This window comes from Chaetodon trifascialis, chromosome 10 (genome assembly GCF_039877785.1).
Source record: "Chaetodon trifascialis isolate fChaTrf1 chromosome 10, fChaTrf1.hap1, whole genome shotgun sequence".
NCBI lineage: Eukaryota > Metazoa > Chordata > Actinopteri > Chaetodontiformes > Chaetodontidae > Chaetodon > Chaetodon trifascialis.
The window spans coordinates 2,664,762-2,686,030 of record NC_092065.1 but is presented as its reverse complement, the minus strand read 5'-3'; the positions used below and the strand labels follow the sequence as shown (position 1 = coordinate 2,686,030).

At 42.0% G+C, this 21,269-nt stretch overlaps 1 protein-coding gene across 2 annotated transcripts in view; it reads right to left on the bottom strand.

Annotated features, from left to right (window-relative positions):
- The window catches only part of mgat4c (mgat4 family member C), a 104,465-nt gene that overhangs the window by 4,981 nt on the left and 78,215 nt on the right, over positions 1-21,269 (bottom strand). For both annotated transcript variants that reach the window (XM_070972588.1, XM_070972589.1), the window contains 2 exons: positions 1,143-1,294; positions 373-520 (listed from right to left, as the gene is read on the bottom strand). In XM_070972588.1, the coding sequence (XP_070828689.1) occupies positions 373-520; positions 1,143-1,271 (277 nt within the window). In that variant the 5' untranslated portion in view covers positions 1,272-1,294. The remainder of the gene's footprint in view (positions 1-372; positions 521-1,142; positions 1,295-21,269) is intronic.

Genomic DNA, 21,269 nt, shown 5'->3' with positions numbered 1-21,269 from the left:
TTGATGCATGTTTTCATCTGATAGAGCTGTAATGAAGCATTTATTACACTTTTATAAGCAGCGATGAAGGTGTGTAGATAGTCCTGGTGAACATTTTGTGGCTCACATCTTGAATTAGAGCTCTGTGCTCACTTTAGGTAAAACACTCAGAAAGGTTTGGTGTCTGAATCTTAGCATAAAAGTAGCGCACAGTGTTTAATTTTGAGGTCTCTGTGGAGCAGTTGCATTTTTACTGCTGTGCTTTCAATCCCCACGTCAGACATTTGAAGTTTTTATTCTCAGCTCATTTTCACAGCTACAACTTACTGTAACTCCCCAAAGCTAGTGAAAATAGTCAATGTAAATTCCTCTTCAAACAAACACTAAACTTACTCTTGCGGTTCAGTGGGGTTCCAGCGAGATAACGATACGTGACATTAATGGTTCCGGAGAAATTACTGAGGTCTCTGAAGGTGTGAACGTATCGCTCTGAGCTTGGAGGGTGGACTGATGTTTCCCTTAGCTGTCTTTTATCCCCTTCCTGGAACACAGCATGAAAAACACAGTATTTCACATTATGAACAACAGAGGAAAAAAAACACACAGCTGTTATATTTACTGCGGAAAAGGGACAGGAAAGACGTCTTGAAAACTTCAATTTCTACAGTGAATAATTCAAATGAGGGGAAAACCAGACTTTTGTTTTCTTAAGCTTGTCTCTAACATCCTGTACAATCTTGACACAATATGTGTTTTGATGTGTCTGCGCTAACCCTCGACGTCTAGAGACAAAAGGAGCTTTAAAACCTCTCCAGGCACTTTGCATAGCTGAGCAAATGGACTTGAGAAGAGCACTAGAGAGTTGAAAATGTGAACTACCCCTTAATAATTTAAATAACAAACACAGATAATGTACTGCGATCACCAACTTTTGATGGCATCATGAATAAGAAATAAATCATCTGGATGATTTCAACTTGGGTTCATGTCATGAAAATTTAAACATGTTTCCTTTAAAAACAAGCAATTATAAAAGGGACAACATGGGTGGAGTGAATAAATATGAGAACTCGGTCAAATTTGTTCAGACATTAAGAAGAAATAATGTGAGTACTTAATCTAATTTGATTTGGGAAGTACTTGTTAAAAACAAATGTACTAACCAGCACGTAGCCGTCTTCAATGTAGAGGTTCAGGAAGAGGAGGAAGGTGATGAGGAAGCCAAGGAAGGGGATTGTGGAGCGTTTCCTCAGACACCTCATCTTGTCCAGGGATTTCCACACCAGCCTCATGCTGCACTCGCTCTTGCTGGGATCTGCACGAGAAGAAGATGAGAAATGACGCTTTGACTGCCTTTATGTCAACAGATTGTGGGGGAATCAATTTTAGGACCATGTATGACGTGATTACCCTCCGTTAGCATAATAATTACTCTTCAGCAGACTTCTAATGATGTGTGATAGTGATTTTTTTTTCCTTTTCAGGGAAAGAGCTGGACCAAAGTCACTAATTAGCAAATCACACATGAGAAACACTAAAGGAACTGCAGCACAGACAGAATATCGACATGCCCGACAATACATTACTGATTTAAATCAAGTACGTTCTTCACAAATAACAATGAAGACACACACCAATGCTGAATTTGTACAACGCACCCCCACCCTGCTGGCATTCCTAGCTGTTCAGCGATAGGTGTTGGCATTACGGTTGATGGACAGCATTTCAATACATTCTTCGGTCAAAAAGAGATCCTCCTATTCGCTCTTATCGGCTGCTCTAATCCTCTTTGTTGTGAACATGTGACTTTTTCTATTTGCAGATTACAGGCCACATCACTAAAGGGAGAAACCAATTCAATTATAAATTCAGCTCCTTTTATTTCAGATTTGTTGTCCTTGGGGAGAAGATAAAAAAGAAATTCATGAGAAGAAAAACAGACACAGTGGAGAATGAAATGGATGATGGATGATCTTTTATCTATTGATCTATCTGATATTTTTTTTTGATTTGTTGATCATTTATTTTATACAATTAAAAAAAAAAAAAAAATCCCATCAAACATCCCATCATACCTTCCCAGAGTTCAAAGTGACCTTCCACTTAGAGTTAGATTGTAAAAAAGCAAAAAAAAATCTTCCCCTTTTAGAAGCTGGAACCAATTATGAAAGGAATTAAATTATTAATCGATTATCACAAGTAATGTCAAATGTTATGCCAAGGTTTAGCCAAGCTTTCCTTCTGGTTGCTAACAAGCTGTCAAAACATACTGTGCATACTGCTCTCACAGGCAGCGTGATCGTAGCTGCTGATGGGTGCAAAACATATTCAGGATTTTGAACTGGGTGAGATTCCCTTCTGGTCACAAACAAGTTTCTAAATCCTTTAAAAGCTGTGGTTACATTTGCTAAAAACCAACAACACAAGCTGCACCAGCATTATGAAGGATAGAGAGACAGCAGACACGAGGGCCAGACGAGATCTCACAAGATGTTTTGTCTGAGCTTTGTTGTAAACAACTCTTGGAAGCCTTGATCAATTAAAAGCTGCTATAAATATCAGGAATGGGAGCAGAGTACTAGTCGTGAGGGGTTGTGCAGACGGAGGTGCACCAGATGGACGCAATACACTTCGAGTCAAACATATGCTGATATGGAGCTGTAAGAATGTATTGGTGCATATACATTTTCTTTTTCTCCCACTGCTTTTAGGTAATGCATGTGGGTGACAAAATCCTTGCAGGTCTTATATGTTAGGTTACATTATAATACTAAAATGTTAATATTAATGTGGCACTACCTGCTGGCTGTTATAAGAACAGAAAGGCATAAAGTCACACGGTAAATGAATTTATAATGCTTTCTATCCGATGTTGAACTTGCATATATCTGGTGGCTTATGAGCAGCAATGAAAACTATACCGTACACAGCCTTCAGTTAGACCACAATTGTGTATCAGGCTCAGTCACAACAAGATTGGCAACTCCTCATAGCAACTGTACAACTGAGACTGACAGAGGGAGAACAGGCCCACAAACAACAGCAGCAGCAGCAGCAGCAGCAGCAGCAGCAGCAGCAGCAGCAGCAGCAGCAGCAGCAGCAGCAGCAGCCTACAGATGTAACAGTAGCATTGGTCTTTTCTTTGCCAGCAATTAGGCATCAGCATGTGCTTTTGTTCTGCTGCTGCAAAACCCCCGAGATGCCTAATAGAATACAAACTACCTCTAAGCTCAGTTCAATGACCATACACACATCGATCACTCGCACCAGGAGTCAGCCTCACCTGGGATTTGGCTAGTCAATACCTCTTTGTGCACACTTGAAAACTGAATTTAACACATCCATTCACTGCAGCCTGCTCTGTGCAATTCTCAACGCAGTGTGGTTTAATGTGGCAGGCAATTATCAGTAATTACAATAGTTGGAGCTGTTTGTCTGCTAAGACATTACAACAAAATAAGCACAACTACCTACAGTGCATGTAAAAATCTGGCTTAGTTGTAAACTGGTTAATAGCTGCAATCTTATATTGACTATGTTAGTTCTACATTCAAAGAAATGTTATAAACCAGCAGCTATAATGCATCCAATTTAATTGCCTACTGTTCAGTATTGAACAAGAGCATATTGGCAATCTTAGAACATTTTAACCCTCATGTCTTATGTTCTGGCTATTGCCACATTACCCTCGGCCTAACAAGAGCTCGTCATTCGACAGATTGAAGAACCAAACTGCAACCTGATAAAAATCTAACCTATGGGAATATCCCCCAAATGAAACATGGGAATCTGATTCAGTGCTACCAGCCAGAGCCAACATTCGTCTCGTATCTGCTGTTCGTAACTATATAGCCGATACATTATTCATACACTCTTTGCAAGCTATTGCGTTGCCAATGACACATCCATAGACACAGACTGTCGAGAATGCCCTGAATACCATATAAGCATACAAACAAACTAACTTTGTATCTTAATTTATGACAGCAGAATATGTTGCATTGCCTCCATTGTATTTGCGGCCGTGTCTTCAATAAGTTGCAAAGTACTGGTGTAGAAAGCTGAGTGCTACATGATGATGATGATGAGGAGAATCATTAGGGCCACTTTGGAGGAATCTCAGCTGATACCAGTACACGAGAGACCTCAGCTCAGGTAACTCTTGCTTTCTTTTCAGCAGCAGCTCCTTCCTTTCCCACAAACAGACACTCTGTTGAAACGCCAGACTTACAACAAAACTAAATAAATAAACTTTGCGTGATCCAGTGGGAGAGCTACAATTAAACATCTTCCCTGGTTCGTGTTGGAGGGGGAGCTGATCTTTCAGATTGGAGTTTTGGGTGTCTATCCCGACAATACAAGACAAAGCGAGGCGCCTCTCTTATTTCAATAATTCAGTGTGGACTCAGAGCATGAAGAGGATGAGATGCTCATGCTGCCAAAGGCGCAGCTGTGGAACATGCTCACTTCTCCCACCCCAGATTTAACTGTGACTGAGATGCACGTCAGAGCACCTAAAACATCATCAGTCTATTTCCAGTCTACTGTATATTCTTGGAATATACTAGGATATGGAAAATGAATATGTGGATATATGGATGTTAGTCGTAACTCAGTGCAAGCATCAGTCAACAAGAGGGAGGCATGTGAGTGTTGTGTTTATTCTTGTGGCATGAATCCAGAGTGGAACTGCAGCAGTGAAATGGACTAAGTGTGTTTTAATGGGTGTGTCATCCTGGCAGTCACACACTCAGATATCTCCAGCACCATTTCAGGACACAGCACACTTCCAGCAGGCTGGGGCTGTTAAATATCCATTATGCACTGTGTGTGAACTGGACCACATAAACCACAACACTGTCTCTCTGCTCGCTTATACCCAGCGTGCTGTGCAATTTACACACATCAACTGTCTTTCCTGAACTCCTTTTGAAAAGTGTGCTCTCAGTATGAGGTTAAATCCCATAAGATTGACACAAAGGGGGCTTGGTAGCGACAAAACTGTGACAAAAGCTGAGCGTGTTAGCCCTAAGGACCTCACAAATTCAATTAGATCTTCATTCTTGTGAGTAAATATTCAATTTGATCAAGATTTCTCAAGACTGCTATTTTTTTTAAATTCAAGATAATTTTCTGTTTGTTTGTTTTTATCTTTTTTTTGGCCACAGCAAGGGCTGCACGGTGGCGCAGCAAGAAGGTCGCCGGTTCGATTCCCGGGTCGGGCCTTTCTGTGTGAAGTTTGCATGTTCCTGCGATCGGCTGGCGACCGGTCCAGGGTGTACCCCGCCTCTCGCCCGATGACAGCCGAGATAGGCTCCAACCCCCCCGTGACCCCGAAAGGGATAAGCGGCGTAGAAAATGGATGGATGGATGGATGGCCACAGCAAACAGTGACACCCTGCTAGAAGCCAGAAATCCTTGTGATTGTTGCTACAGTTGCTCCTACAGGAGAAAATAAAAAAAAATATGCCCAGAAAGCCTCTAAAAATCCTCTGAGGAAGCTATCACCAGGTTGTATCACACCATGAATAATGCCTTGAGGTTTGGAAATGGCTCTCAGCAGGAAAATTTCTGCCAATCAATCGTTGACGTCACAGCAAGCTAAGGGTTATTATGCTGCTGTGCAGAAAAGCAAGTACACAAGGGAATGGAGACGAGAAACAAAGGAAATGGACAATTACGTCAAGAGCTCTGTGTTAAACCGGGATCATGATGAAGATGGAAGAGGTTCATAACATATCCATTAAGTGCAATTAGGAGCACAGAATTTAGAAATAATTTTTTTAGCAGGTTGATTGATGTCATGTATGTATAAATGATCACGTCTGGATGAATAATTTAGTCATTTAGGAACAAAACAAAATCCCATATTTGATGAATAAATATTGGATTTTCTATTGTTTCAACACTTGATACAGTACAGTGAGAAAGTAGGACCAAGTTTTTTATCCGTGTTTTGCTAGCAACATTCAGTTTTTTCTGTGTTCCAGGCAAACCTTGGCAAGCTATTCATCGTCAATGTCCTCCATGCTTCTCTGGCAGCCCATATGAGATGACTGATCCAGGAATTGTCTTCCTCTCCCTTGCTACACCCCCTCCCTCTAATGGTGAAATCTGACGGAGGCAGACTTCAAATGGAAAACAAGGAGCTCCCCAGTGAGGAGAAGGCAATTATAGTCTGGCCTGATGTGCAACCTAATGCCAAGAATTCTATATCACACCGAAAAAACAAAACAAAACAAAAGGCCTTTCATTCCCTCTCCATTTGTAATGGCTTGATTGCTGCCGAGTGGAAGCAGTCCTCCTGCATGCCAACGCTCCATCACTTTTTCCTTTTGAGTGCTGTGAAAGGGGAGAGAAGAGCACAGTAAATGGAGAAAAAAGGTACGGGATCGAGCTGAGCGGTGCTGACATGCTACAAACATGAGTCGAGTTCCACAGTAAATTCACATCCTATCTTCCCAAGGTTGTTCCTTTAAAGTCATTTCCACAACAATGAAACCACAATGTCAGGGTATCTCGGAAAACACGTGGCTTGGCTAAGGAGTAACACCTGCAAACCAGCATGTGAAAAAAAAAGTCTGAATAGATTACTTTTTCAAAAAATGTTTGTGTACAGTATCAGCATAATGAATTCATTCTTTTGAATGCCAGCAGCGAACTGAGAAAGGCAGAATAATGAAGATGAGATTTGAAAATAAAATGTTCTCCTCTGGGAGCTTCAGGTACACACAACACAGAGTCCCTCCATGTGTTATTCAGAAATCAAAATAACCTCTTAACAAACACTTTTCTTGCCGGCTCGAATCAGCTCTCAACTTTCGATTTAGGCCACTCCGTTTTTAAAATGTGAAGCTGCGTTTTGGTAATGGGAAAATCTAGATGGGAAACTCATTGTGAATAAGAAAAGGGGAAAAGATTAATAAAATGGGTAGCAGAAAGCAATTCTCCCACATTTCATCTTGTTATCTGTTTTACATTATTTCCCCTGGGTATCCTGCACCTTGCAGATATACAGCTCTGCACAAATAATCAATTAAGCCTGCAGATTTGCAGGGATTCAGCAGTTGCTTTGTGTCAGGCCTTCAGCCACTTTCAATGGATTTTCTTTCTTGATAAAAAGCTGGGAGTAACAAAGGCTTTTGTTGATAACGAAATTGTGGTGCAGGGTGGAATAATAAATCCCTTTATTATGAAATGGCTGTTTTGTTAATAATTCAAATTGGTCAAACAGTTTACCAATTACTACATTCTTACAGCCTGCCATACAAAGGAATCTGTCATCTACAAAGACTTAGCAACCCTTGTCAGACATCCACGGCCCTTATAGAAACACAGAAATGATCTTAATTATCGGGACGCGATGGGGAATTGCCAATGAGGGTATTATCAATGCATGATGCGGTAAATTAAAGCCTGGAGGCTATTTTACTAGGAGAACCACCATGTAATTCCTGTAAGCCATGTCTGCCACAGTAGCCAATCATGTTTGTGGTTGATGACCTGTCATCTCCACAAAGTTAAACTTCCAAAGGGAGTCATCATGCTATTTGAGGTGACAACACAAACACAAACTGTTTTGCTGTTTGCTCTTTCTTTGTGTCTGTAAGCTGCCAAGTGATTTTCTGATCACAAAATGGTCCCAGATGTGGTGTGCTTTACTAATTCTGGCTGCATCAAACTCCAGAGGCCAGACAGTGCAAGCCCCAAACAGATGTACCACCTCGCGACAGCAATAGCTGCAGCAGCACCATCTTCCCCCATCGCCTCCCTGCGCTGGGCCTGTCACCGCTGTCAGCAGCTTGAGCTCACTCTCTCTAAAGGGAGGAGGAGGTGTTGTGGAGGTGGTGGTAGAGAGGAGTGTGTGTGTGTGTGTGTGTGTGTGTGTGTGTGTGTGTGTGTGTGTGTGTGTGTGTGTGCTGAATGTGATGCGATCCCCGCGGACACACTGTCCTAGTGCGCCACCCTCCCCCTGCCATCAACCGCCACCACTACCGCTGCCGTGGCCCTCGAGGGAGAAACAAGCCGTCCAGTGACAACGGCACTTCCAGCTGTTCTCCCATAAGGCACCACTGTGCAAGACAACTTGGAGCGCAAAAAACCCCAAATGGTCTCAGCCAGTCAGCCTGTCAGGCTCTCTGATACGAGAATATTTCCAAGCACTGCCAACCGGCCTTTTCTATTCCGGACGGTCCGGTGTCCTTGTCTTTATAAGTTCAGACGGTGAGAGGACAGTGCCTTGTTCTCGTTCCAGGGTGTGTTGGAGACATCAACAAAGCTTTTCATTTCATTGGCATCAAGGCTTGTTTTTCCAGAGCAGTACTGGCACAGGAGGTGCAAGCTAACGCAGTACATTCTCATGAAACACTGAGCAAGTGCCACCCATTGATGCTACCTTCAGAGCAATCAAGCATCAAAACATTGAGAACAAACGGCTGTGGCCCTTTCTGTGCTGCAGCACAATCGTCCAGATTGTCCAGTCTGGTCCGTAATTGAAATTTGATTGTAAAGAGCTTCCTCAGATTGGTCCATATTTATCCTCCTATTTGATATCTACTTTTTTGGATGGTGAGGAAAAGGTCTCATCATTAATGGCTGTGAATGGACTGTTGCCATCCCTGGACAGCCAGTCCTTAATGCCTCAGTGATATGGAAGCGAGACTGCATTTTTTTATGAGTGCAATCAAAGAGTTTAATGTGCTGATGATGTGATGATGTATACAGCACATGCTTCAACACAGAGAACTGCTCAGAGGCTCACAGACTCTCTGCAGTGAGGCCTTGACGTGAAGGAGATCAAGGATGTGGGGAGGCTTGTGAAGCTCTGCTAGCTGAAACTATCTCTTCTTGAGTCTTGTCTGGATGTTTATGTTAAGGTCAGAAGGAAATATGAAAGCCATTCGCTCCTAGAGCTGTGGTGAGCACAGTGAGGACGGGAGGCGTGAGAAATGATGGGCCAAACCTCTCTAAGGCCCTTCTAAGCAGTTAGCACTTTGACCCAGATTAGCGCTCTGCCAGGGGTGCACTTGGGAGTAATGGTGATGGAGGATTGCGTTACTGCCTGCTTATTTCCACTAGAAAACACACTTGACATGCATACACCCCTTGTACACATGCAGACACATGCATATGGCCTTCATTCCTTCCCCATCCCTTGTGTGAGGTTGTTAAGATGCAGCCAGTGATATAAATTATTACCTCCATCTGAGACACAAGATGATTAGTATTTGAATATTGTGAAGTACCCTCTAGGGCAAAGATATTCAATTAGTTCTTTGTTATATCACATTCGGCTAATAGACTGTGTCTTTCCAACTTCAAACTCCCTGACTGCCCTCTGTGCCTGACGTCATGTGTCATAAACATATGCTGCTGCTTCCCCGAGGTCCTTTTCTACATTAAAAGCACAGAGCCACGTGAATTAGCAGACAACAGCCTGTCATCATGTCTGCTCTATAAAAAAACTGGACAGGGGCTACGGGCATGAGAGAGGATGAAAGAAAAAAGGGGGAAAAAGGCCACCGAAGAAAAGGCCGGAAAGAAATCCCCTCTCCCTCTCCTTCTCTCTCTCTGTCTCCATTTGTGAGACAGGAAAAAGGAAGAGGAGACTTGGCTCTGCCTTAAAAGCACTTAAAAAGCCAAGGTCACCTCCTGGTCAAATCTGTGAAATGAGAAAATGGCTGAGGGGGCAAGGGGTTGGTGGCAGATAACATGAGAATGCACTATCTCCTCCCTACACATTTAGTGCAGGGGAGAACGGGGCACTGGCAGGCTTTTCAAAAGGCTCCATGTTGAAATGAGGACTGGATACACAATAAGATGGCCCAGTTTCACCCAAAATGACAGCGCATACGTTGAAGTGCTCTTAGGGAATGAGGTTTTTGGTCAAGCAGAGAGTGGACCGCCAGAGAGCTGAATGTGAGCTCACACAACTAGGTTTTGCATTTAATAACAGCGGCTGAAAGTACTCAGGTAAATCTGGTAAATCCATTCTTCTAGTCAAGAATGGTAAGCATCGTTTGGAAAATGATGACCCCTCCTTTGATGGGTCGCAGTTCGCTCATATTTAGGCAACAAAACTACTTGGTTAAGTTTAGAAAAGGATCAAGGTTTTGTTTAAAATAAGCATTACGTTACATGACGTAAGTTAAAGTAAGTCAACAATGACTCCTGGGTGAAAGTTCTGTGTTGGTTTGACCCATCCACCCACCCACCCCCACCTCCTCCACATGTGGCCTTTCCTGCTCTTTATAATACGTCACATGTCTACGACCACAAGAGGTTGCAGCCTAACAGTAAACATAAATATGGGTCATAATTCCGTGCTTGCACAGACGACTGACAACGGTCTCCCTTAGGTGGGAGTAGTTTGAAATGATGTCATCAGGTAGAAGCATTTGGGGGTGGTCCACTGATAATGAATTATATCTTGAGCCTGTGGGCTCATACATTTCTTCTGTGATTTATACCACTAAAATGACTTCAACTTCAATGATGGGTGTGCAGCTGCGACTCACATGCTATGACCCAATTTGCCCACGATCTACAAGCCCTGTTTGCACACAGGACCGGGGTCCCACTGGGACTTGTAACGACTGCAGATGGGCACCTGTGTTTTCCTACTGTGTGACTCAAATCCATGGCCATAACGTGTAAAGTGAAAATTCAACCACATATCACCTCGAAACCATTTTATATTTGTCACATGTAGAGTCTCAGTGATCTGGAGTCACATATGCTTTTTTTCTGTACTTTTTAAAAGTCCTGTACAGGGTAGAGAATAATGGATGCTAATGTTCAGATATTATTGATTTGGTAGTCCGTTTGGTGCAAATTTAGGAGTTTCATCTAGCTAAACCAACTGTATGCTAACAAAAAACATAAGCTAGTGATTAGCTGGAAACCTGACTTAAACACACAGCATGTAACATTTCTGCACTGAAATGCCTGAGAGCGACTTGACTTGCCTGAAACGCTCAACTTTTCAAATCAGAAACAAAAAAAGTCAGAATATTAACATCATGCTTGAATGAAAAAAGTGGTTCATATTAGACATTTCAACAAAATTGCACAAATCTTTCATATCTGTTTGGTGTTGATGGTAACATGATTACTGTCACAGCCAATGCTTGTTTACAGCATCTTGTATGGATCCTGCAGGCAAACGTGTATCAGAAAGCAAAGTGAAACCAGACTGCATTACTGAGCTTAAACCTTCCAGTGGATCGCAATAGTGTTTACCATTTAAATTAAAAAATCCATAACTATTTTACTTCAAAAGCAACCCTCCTAATCCTAGAGATCTCATGATCTTTCCCTCTGAACACTGGGCAACAAGCAGAAATTGAGATGTACAGCACGATACCTCAGCGGAGAATCCCATGTTTCCTCCCAACCTCGAAAAGCGGAGTTTGTCTGGAGGCGGCTCTCTGCGGAGACGTTGACTACCTATCACAACGCTAGACTGATGGGAGAATATCCTATATCCCTGCATCCTCGGAAGTCTCCCAAGTCTCCAGCATGAATATTTGATGAGAGATGTGTGGGATGGCCAATCACTAACAGACATTTATCTCCAATACCCCTGACTGGGCAGGCCTCACTGAGCCGTTCCTTTGGTAATCAAAAACAAACGTTTCATGGATGAAAAGGCCCTTTCAAGAGAATCATTGATACCACTGTAATGCATGTATGGAAGATTAGCTCCGCTCAATGCTGAGAAAGCATGGGATTCATAATCTGATACAAACTCTGTTTTTTTTAAACCTCACATTTATATTTTCCAACAAGTGCAACCTATTTTTTTGTCCATCCCGCCTTCCTGTGTTTGTTGTGTCTGGCCTCCCATGCATCTCAAAGAGCACATGGTCTATATTAATTAGCTATTCTGAGACTTAAGTCTGTACTTATTCAACCTTAACGACCCTGTTTGTGCCACGGCAGCATTACAGAGTGTTCAGCAAATTCCTGCGGTCATTGCTCAGACCTTGAGTTTTCCATCACCCACCTATTATTTTATAACCTTGGTTATGCAAAACACTGTGGCATTTCTGATGACAGAAATGAGCTCCCAGGTCCTCATAAACCCCTCTCCTATTCTGCGCCCTTTTAATTACGCTGCAATTGAGCTGTTTCTTCACTGTATAGTTCAATGATTACAGCTCCTTCTCTTCTGTCTCCAACTAATGAGATTAGAAGTATCAAAACTGTGGATAATGTTGAATTTCTGCTCTCAAACACAGTGACTTTTGAAAGCACGTGTCCAAGAGCATTAAATTGTTGAGTTACTGTTAACAATCAACAACTCTATCAACCTCCTGCAGATATATTGCAGTCATTTTGTGCTATGGGGCAGGAAAGGTCTTTTTAATTGTACCTTCAACCTCCATCTCTTCTTGTGAAGCTGCTCAATGGCCAGCAGCAAAGGACAGTGGCTGTACTGGGCCAGAACCAGGAGTCCAATGATGCTGACTATTCGATTAGATTTATAGTTACACAACAAGAAAAAAGCTTCCAGTCTCTTTAAATATATATCTTCTCTGTAACTTGTATTTGAAACTGTGGTGGCAGTTTATTGCTATAATCAGATAGAAGTAAATGAGGCACCAAACCAACTGTAACACAATTACACTTTAATTAACAAGTGTTTTACTCTTCAGTGACATTTATGCTCAGAGCTAAAGACTAACAATGTCTCCACGAAGATGACGTTGGCTACATTTCCTAGGTCTGATTCTTTCTTTTTGTCCTCCAGAAAATCAGTTATCGTCAGGTTGAGGACAAATTTGCAAGAAAGGGGGTAACATTCTACTAATAATACATTTCCTAGTGAATGTGTATCATGCCTGTATCTGCCCCCTTTACCGTTAAATCTAGACATGTTTATAATTACTCTTCTTTGAAAAAAATCCTCTACTACTTCTTTTCTACTGCCGATAGATCCTTCATCAACCCCACTGAGGTTAATGAACCATCTATCTGTGTGTTACAGCGCAGTGAAATCATGTCTCCTGTTTTTGGATGTGTAGCCAAAGGGTCTGCTTCTTTTGAATAGCGGTTGTCTGCAATTACTCTTTAGGTGGATCTACTGCTGTCAGTTTGAGATGCTGACAAAGGATGCCCTTTGCCTTTGAAGTACTTTATCTTGCCTCAGGTAAAAGAGTCCACAACTTGGCAAAAAGGAAAACTTTTTGTTTGGTTCCCAGCCTCAGGCAGGCTTTCAACCAAGTGGGCTCCTCTGATGTTGAAATATACACATTATACATTCAAAACAGTGCATCAGAAAAGAAAAAAAAGACAGAGAATCATCCCTACTCATTTCATGAAAGTGCAACTCGACCACTCTATTAAGAGAGTATGCTGCACATTTCCTCTTGCCTTTTGAAATAACAAATCAGAATCCAGTAAAAGCTTGTCTGTGTGCATTATTGATGCCACTAGAGTGGAAGAGGTAGCCATGAGTATGCCTTGCATCCAAATCTTAACCTAGCAACATGGACAACAAAAACACATATATCCTATTAATCATTTTGAGTCTGAACATGTTTGAATGAGCACTCATGTAAATATTAAAGCATGCCAGGCCTAACACTAATTAGTTTCAGAGGCTAAAGCAGTACAGGATCTTCACTGAAGGTGACAGTCGTCTTTTCAGCAGGTCTCTAAATGCATTCTGCAGGCACAGCCATTCTCTTTCACCTCTGGAGCAGAGGCTCTTGTGTTTATTATTCAGTGTAAGTCGGCACACCAGCCCGGCTCCACCTTTGGCTCATTTCCGAACAATTTTCAAGCTTCCTGTAAAATGAATATGCATTGCCTTTGCAGTGAATCCATTTGCAAGACAGAATGATAATGAAGAGAAAGTGCTTTCAAAAACCCAATTAATCTCATGTAAAAAGGCTGCTCAATGCTTCTAATGAGATGCCATTTTAATAAGCCGGTATGTTGTACAACAAAGCCATTTGGTAAACATTATTGTTTATTTGTTTGATGACATGCAGGCAATAGAAAGGATTGGATTTTGTGAAAAGTAAAAACACTTAACTATGTTTAACAGAAAGTGAATGGGCCTTTTCGTTTTTGGATCCAGTAGACAGAGGTTACCCTTATACATGCAAAAGTGCACAGAGAGAACGCACATTAATGTGCATTTTGTTTTCAGGAGTTTAAACAAAGCTGCATTAAACAGCTTCTTATTGCAAATAACCTTGAGCAGTGAGCGATCTCAAGAGTGTACAATGAATATTACAATAACTCAGGAAAATCAAGTTTGTCTCCATAGGAGGAGGCTGCTCTGAAATTGACACAAATTTAGATGGAAAATATTTATGGGAACCTCATGAACAGAAGCTCAGTGCAGGCACAACTTAATTTCTTTTTTATTGCACCATGAAATACACCTCTCTGAGGCTGCTGCTTGGACACTTTAAAAGCAGAAACAGATTGCGGTCAGACAACAAGCCAGGCTGTGTCAAAGCTCACTGAAAACTGTTGAGAGATGGATCAAATTTGAGGGGTAATCGGTAGCTTGTAAACAATGCTGCTTTCAGAAGAAAACAAATCTACTTGTTATTGACTCAAAGCCTGCCGACTGCATCTCTGCCTGGTTGAATGTGTTTACTTATTCATCAAGGCAGAGAGGGCCGGCTACTTTCTCAAACTCTGGGTCCCAGCAGTTATCCTTTTCCTGCTGTCGGACAAGAGGGGCAGACCTGATTAAAGATGCATGGCGACCAGTGAGTTGAGCTTAAAAATCTCCAAGCTTTGCTCTGGCCACGTCAAATATTCATGACCCCTACTGTGTGTGCAGTCTTTGGCACATGGAGTTAATGTAGCTTTTTCCGCTCATGTGTGGTCTGTATGTGCATCTGTGTTTGGCAGTGTAGGTGCTGCATCCTCATCTGCCATGCAGAGAGAAAAGGGAGGATGGGTGGTTGGCAGGTTTCAGAGGCCATGGCGGGTGTCATCTTAGCATGAAGGTTTCATTCAGTGCTACTGGGTGGTTAGGTACCCATGTTGCGCTGCCTGACCTGTGCTCACTACAGATTGCTTGGTATTCAGGGAGACACTGGCAGAATGAGAGGTAAAAAGTGTGCTGGACAAATTCTGCATTGAAATGAATACATGGTGACATGGAGAGTATTCATGAGCAATACAGCCAAACAAATCAGAGGGATGTCTTTGGGTTGATGGAAAGTTTAGCAAAATGGGTTCTGGGAAGCTAAGAGTGGGAGATTGTGTCCAGCTGTCAGCATGTGAAGCACTGTCAATTAGAAATTGCCACACTTGTATTTTGCATCCTCAGAATCAGAATAAGAATCAGCTTTATTGGCCAAGTATGTGTGCGCATGCAAGGGAACTGACTCCGGTTTAAACATCGCACTGTAAGTTAAGTATATACAAAGAACGATGAGGCAATAAACAATAAATACAATGAAATTTCCAGAGTGTGTTGACAATGACAGTGAGTGACCAATGTGCACATTAAAAGCTGTGCATTACTGGATGAATGCATTAGCTATCCAGTATGCTAGTGTTGAATGTGAGAGTGATTTGTTTTGCTCAGAGGTACAACTTTGTGCAAAGTTCACAAATTTAGACAGTGAGTAAAAAGTGCCACTGTGCTTGCTACGGCTTCTTTAAGCTTGACATGTCATTTTCTACATGTTGGATGCAAAGTCTAAATAGATAAAAACAGCGTTGAAGTTCATGGAGGGCAACTTTGTAAAAGCTATGAAAATTCTGTATCTTGAATCCAGATCCAGATCCATGGAGAGAAAGTCATAAAGTTGATCATCTGAATCTTTATTTCCCAAAATGTAGCAACAAAGTAATAAGTAACAAACTAAAACAAACAAATTAATTCAATTCAATTCAATTCAATTCAATTCAATTCAATTCAATTCAATTCAATTCAATTTTATTTGTATAGCGCCAAATCACAACAGAAGTTGTCTCAGGACACTTTCCATATAGAGCTGGTACAGACCAAGCTCTTTTATCTACAAAGAAACCAACAATTCCCCCATGAAATTAAGATCCAGTATCAGGAAAGATTGAGTTTTAGCTGCAGAAAAAATAGCACCTCTGCTTTTAATAAATATAATAATATAATATTTCTATAACAGCACGTCCATTTCTGCATTGACTCATGTGAAGATGACACAAACACACATATATATTTTTATGTTGAAGGCATTCATTTCCATTCTGTCACTGACAGTCGCAGAAACTGTGATTAATTCTTGGTCCTTTGCCATCATTGTGATTTATTTATATATGGTTTTAAGAGTCAAAGCGTTCCAGTCCAGCTAATAAGCCATCAAAGAGAGTCTAAAAATATCCAGTAAGCCTCTTCTCTCTGCTCCATTCATGACTCAAAAGGAAATATGACAAATGGCAGTCAAATCTCACTGTAACAGCTTTAAGTAGCCTCTACACTGACACTATGCATCAGCCCATAGTCAAATCACTGTACTCACTTCCTTGATCTCTGTGACTGCTTCACTGTCTATGTCCATCAGAAGAAAAATGTGCTGTTGTTTTTAGCAGCTTAGTGTCGCTGGACTGTCCATAAAATATCTCATTTTCAAAATATGCATTTTTTTTTTACGTGCAATGATGCTAAATGTGGTAGGCGTATCATTGAGCGTCCTTTAGCATTTTCTCCCCCTGCAGTGGTGCCGCGGTGCTCATTTCCTCACCTTGTTTTATTCTCGGCTCAGATTGGAGACGCATGGGCGATTATTGCCTTGTGTTCAGGAAGAGTGACAATGGGCGCTGAGCCATGGCCCGTTCGTTTGTGTCTCACTCGCCGTGAAATACAGCCCAAATGAACAATACGAGGGGCAGCACAGTTCAGTCTGTGATGGATGTTGTCATTGCTCATGGAAGGTTCCAAGACATTTTTAGATGAGATTCATAACAACCCAGCCAAAAGATGCAAACAACTTCAGTTTGCACACAATATCAAGAGCATGAGGATATATGGGTAATAATTATAACAGTGTGCTAAACATTGTCTTTTGCAGTCTCAAATGACCTGCCAGAGCTGAAATGAGGCTTCACCTTATATTTTTTCATTGTTATGCCCCACTTATCAAACTGGGACAGAGTATCTCTCTCACACTGTACGGTCACCACTCCTGTGAAATCATAAAGCAGAAAATCACCATCCATCTGACATTTTTCGCTGGGGAAATAGTGGCGATAACTCCTGACTGAGTTGGCATTTGGAAGTTGGACGTTTGCGCCTCAGGGACAGGACAGGACAGGAGTTGTGGGTTGAGAGTCGAGAGGGAGCAGAGAACAAGTTTTTTGCTCTTGTGGAGAGGATCCGCTTTATCAGTCACAGCTGCTGTGAGGCCGGCACTGGTGGGCACAGACATGCGGTGAAACCCCTACATTTCACTCTACACAATGCACGACGGGGAGTCTCTCAAAATAGAAGACAATAATATGCATGGTGGGCTCTTCAAGGAGGAAATGTAACACACCATATGGGAGCTGGAGCATGCAAAATATTGAAACATTGCTTTAGACACAGTTGTCTGATGCTGCTGATAGCTTTCATTCCTGACTCTGACAGCTGCAAAGCAAGGATTTCTTTGAATACATAAATTCTAGGGACGGCTTTGTGAAGGGTGGGACGAGATGACAGAAAATGATGTGTCTTCCAGATCCTTCCATTATTCAAAATAGAGCTCAAATCCTTCCCAACAGTACAGATGTAAACCTCTGAATTTTCACAGCTTTAAAATAAATACACTTGTATTCTTCTGTTACTTGAGTTCTTGCATGAAAAGCTCATTCAGTCAGTTTGACATTGCATATGCTCTGTTGGTCATTTTGAGAGTGAAAAATAGCTTGAAATAAAGGAGAGCCAGCAGCAGGATGACAACAGAGAATCAGTGAGCATTTCTAACCACAGACCTGACTGTTTGATGAGAAACTTAACTAGGCATGCTTGATTGTTTTACCTGTAATCAGTGGTAATTAAATGGAAATAGAGCATGTCACTGTTTTGTGTTTACCATAATCCAATGCATTGTAGTGACCGAGAATGAGATTCATTAGCCAATAAACTGTAACGTGAACAAGGGTTATAAATGTTGTGACTGAAGTAAACGTTAGCAGAAACTGCAGCAGTAATGTTATTACACTTCATCACTGATCTCTTTCTGGAAGTATCTATCTATCTATCTATCTATCTATCTATCTATCTATCTATCTATCTATCTATCTATCTATCTATCTATCTATCTATCTATCTATCTATCTATCTATCTCTTCATATTTCTTGTGAATTACTGAATCATTTAAGCTTTTCTGGACTGATGCAGTGCAACCAGTTATGATGGATCACAAGCCTTAAAGGTTGCAGGACGTTTCCATGTTCCGCATCTGCTTATGCTAACAATAAAACCGACTGCAGATATTTCTGTCTTCTGCATAAAATGAAAAGTTTGCATATGTAATATCAATTTGCACTGGTATTGACTAGCAGGATATTGTTTCAGTCCAACCTCTGTGCTATCCTCTATCCAAGAAATGTCATTGCACACTTTGATAACTGAAATATTTGGTCACGTCTCCTTTGACATCTGATGAAATTCACTCGGTCTATATTTTGTGCACCCTCCCCCTTCATATGTTAAATTAGATTAACATCTGAGCTTTGGGTAGGCTAAAGAAATGGACATTGATCCACTTAACCCTGTCCACAGCCCCCTGCTGCACCCCCTCCCCTCTATTACACAGCCCCATTCCCCCTCAAATCTCTCCTTCCGGTAAATTACCAAGAACCAAACCTTGTCTTTGATGTGATTGAGGCTTGTCTCCACAAGAGAAATTAGCCAACATTCATCAGAACCTTGGCACACAGGCAGAAAAACAAGATGAGTGTTTTCCTTGGTGATATGTAGAAATTATAGCCTTGTCAACAGAAAGGCAGACTGTTCAATTAGATGCTGAGCTCCCTCCTGAAGGCGAGCAGCACAGCAATGATCCAATCAGGAGGGGAGCTGGCTGGTTAATATGGCTTGTCACGTCTGAGCTCCCTTATCTCTGGGTAATGCCGCTCAACGCCAAAGGGGCACTGCAGCCAACTCATTCCAATTGATTTAGAGCACGGAGAACCCGCCTCATTTAGGAGAGGAAATACCAACCTGGTTGAAGTACTTGATGGCAGAGAGGTGGCTTTTATCCAGCCCACATGCTTTAAACTGCCGGCATTGCTTTGAGATACTAACTGCTGACATTTAACAAAGACAACAATGTGACCTCCGGGGCTTCATTCAGAGCGTAAAGGTCAAAAGCTGGACTTGGACTCTCACAAGCTGGGAGAGAACAGTACCAACTGTGAATGCTATTTGCTAAATGTTGACGCTAGTTATGCAATTAAAGACTTTGTTCTCCCACCACCACTGTGGTATAGACACAGAGGCGGTGGCGCAGGGAAAGCCAGAGACAGAGGAAAGAGGCAATCTTTAGATGAAAGGTGAGAATGTAAAAAAGCTCATAAATCATGAAGCATTTGCTCAGACACCTTGTCACCCACTCGTTCTTAAGTTCAAACTACAGTTATTATACTCTTACACAAACCTGGTGACATTTACATTCTGTCTTTTTACAACATGTTTATTAAGAGGCCATTTCACTGCTGAACAACACGACTCTCGGAACCTCAAACTGTACCCGTGGCTCTGACTGCAATGAATAAACCATGAGCGCTATCGTGATGAAGGACTCGGCATCTCCTACTCATAGATACACAGGGTCTGATGCTCTGTCTGTTGAGCCAGTGTCCCAGCATTGACTGCCGGTTGTAATTCTCTCAAGAGATTGGAGCTGACAATCTTCGGCTTGCCAGACACAAAATCCTGTTTATCTGTCAAGACGAGCAGCTGTAGTCTACCATTCTCTCCCAGCTCTGCCTGTAAGCTCTCTGGGCAGACAAAGTCTGAGACAACATGAAGACAGAAAGACAGGCCTGATAGCAAAACTGGCTGTACCATCAACACTCCTGACGCCAAGAAGTTCAGTCAGTTGTGGCTTACCCGGGACTGCTGCGGCTCAAACTCCGAGGACTGGATTTGACTTTCATGTTCTTTTGAAAGAAGTGCTTAAGGTTAACTCAGAATTTCTTTGTCTATAATAAATTGAGGCACTCCAAACTTATCAAACTGCATCATAAGAATGTTTTTGGTCTCTTTTCACTATCGTAGACCTACTATCTTTCCAAGTAAGGGCAGATTTCTTTTTCAGCGGTTGGCAATTGATTTCACATTACCTTCCCTGACCACTGCAAGGGTACATACAGTGTGTGGAAGCCCAAAGAATCAAAGTGTGTTGACAAAAAGCCCTGAGACTCCTTCAGAGATCAGTGTTTCTGGTAGAGTGGCTTTACACACAGCTTGTTCATGTAAGAAGGACTCAAGACAGAGGGATTACAGGGCATAAAACATGGCCGAGGAGGACAAATGTGTAACTCAGAGAGAGATGGCAGCTGTGGCAGGCATGTGAGCCAAGGTGCCAGTGGAGAGTGAGAGGGGAGTGTGGATGGGCTTGCTGGGTGGAAAGGAGTGATGTGAGGGTAAGGTTGGGCAGATGGTGGCCGATAATGAGGGTGTAGAGGTGTAGGAGGGGAGCCGTGCTGTTCTCAAGCTAGGGCTCGGCAGCAAAGGCTCAACACTGACTTCAGGGCCAGAGAAACTGCGAGAAAAAAGGTGTGGGAGGTAGCGGGAAGAGGGGAAGAACAGACCCTGTGATGGGGGTGAGCCCAGTTACTGTGTGCAACCTTTAACAAGTACACCTATCATCCCATGATGTCTGCACTTGAATGCACCAACCAAACACCAAATGTGGGAAATATTTCAGCATTCACCCTCTTGAAATTCTGCAGCTCTGTTGGGTACTTTCACTCCTGGAATCTTTCTCCAGTATCTTGACCTTGCCTTCATTAGTGGGTTGACATTAATGCATTATTAATAAGGAACAAATGAGTCTATGCTAATAAAGCAGCTAGAAGTGTGACAAGGAGAGTGCAAGTTTTTGTGGTCTGGCTGGGGGGAACCATCCTGCCCACATACACAATCAGATAATTTGGGGGAAAATACAGCTGCATTGTACAATCTGGAACAACAGGGCTATGAGTAAGAGCAGCAGATAGAGATAACAATGAGATGAACACTAACAGGCTACAGAAAATAGTTTGAGGTGGTTGCAGCGTTTTCTCTACAGAAATAATCAAAATATCGTCCTCTGAAGCGCAGTTTGTTACACCACTATCA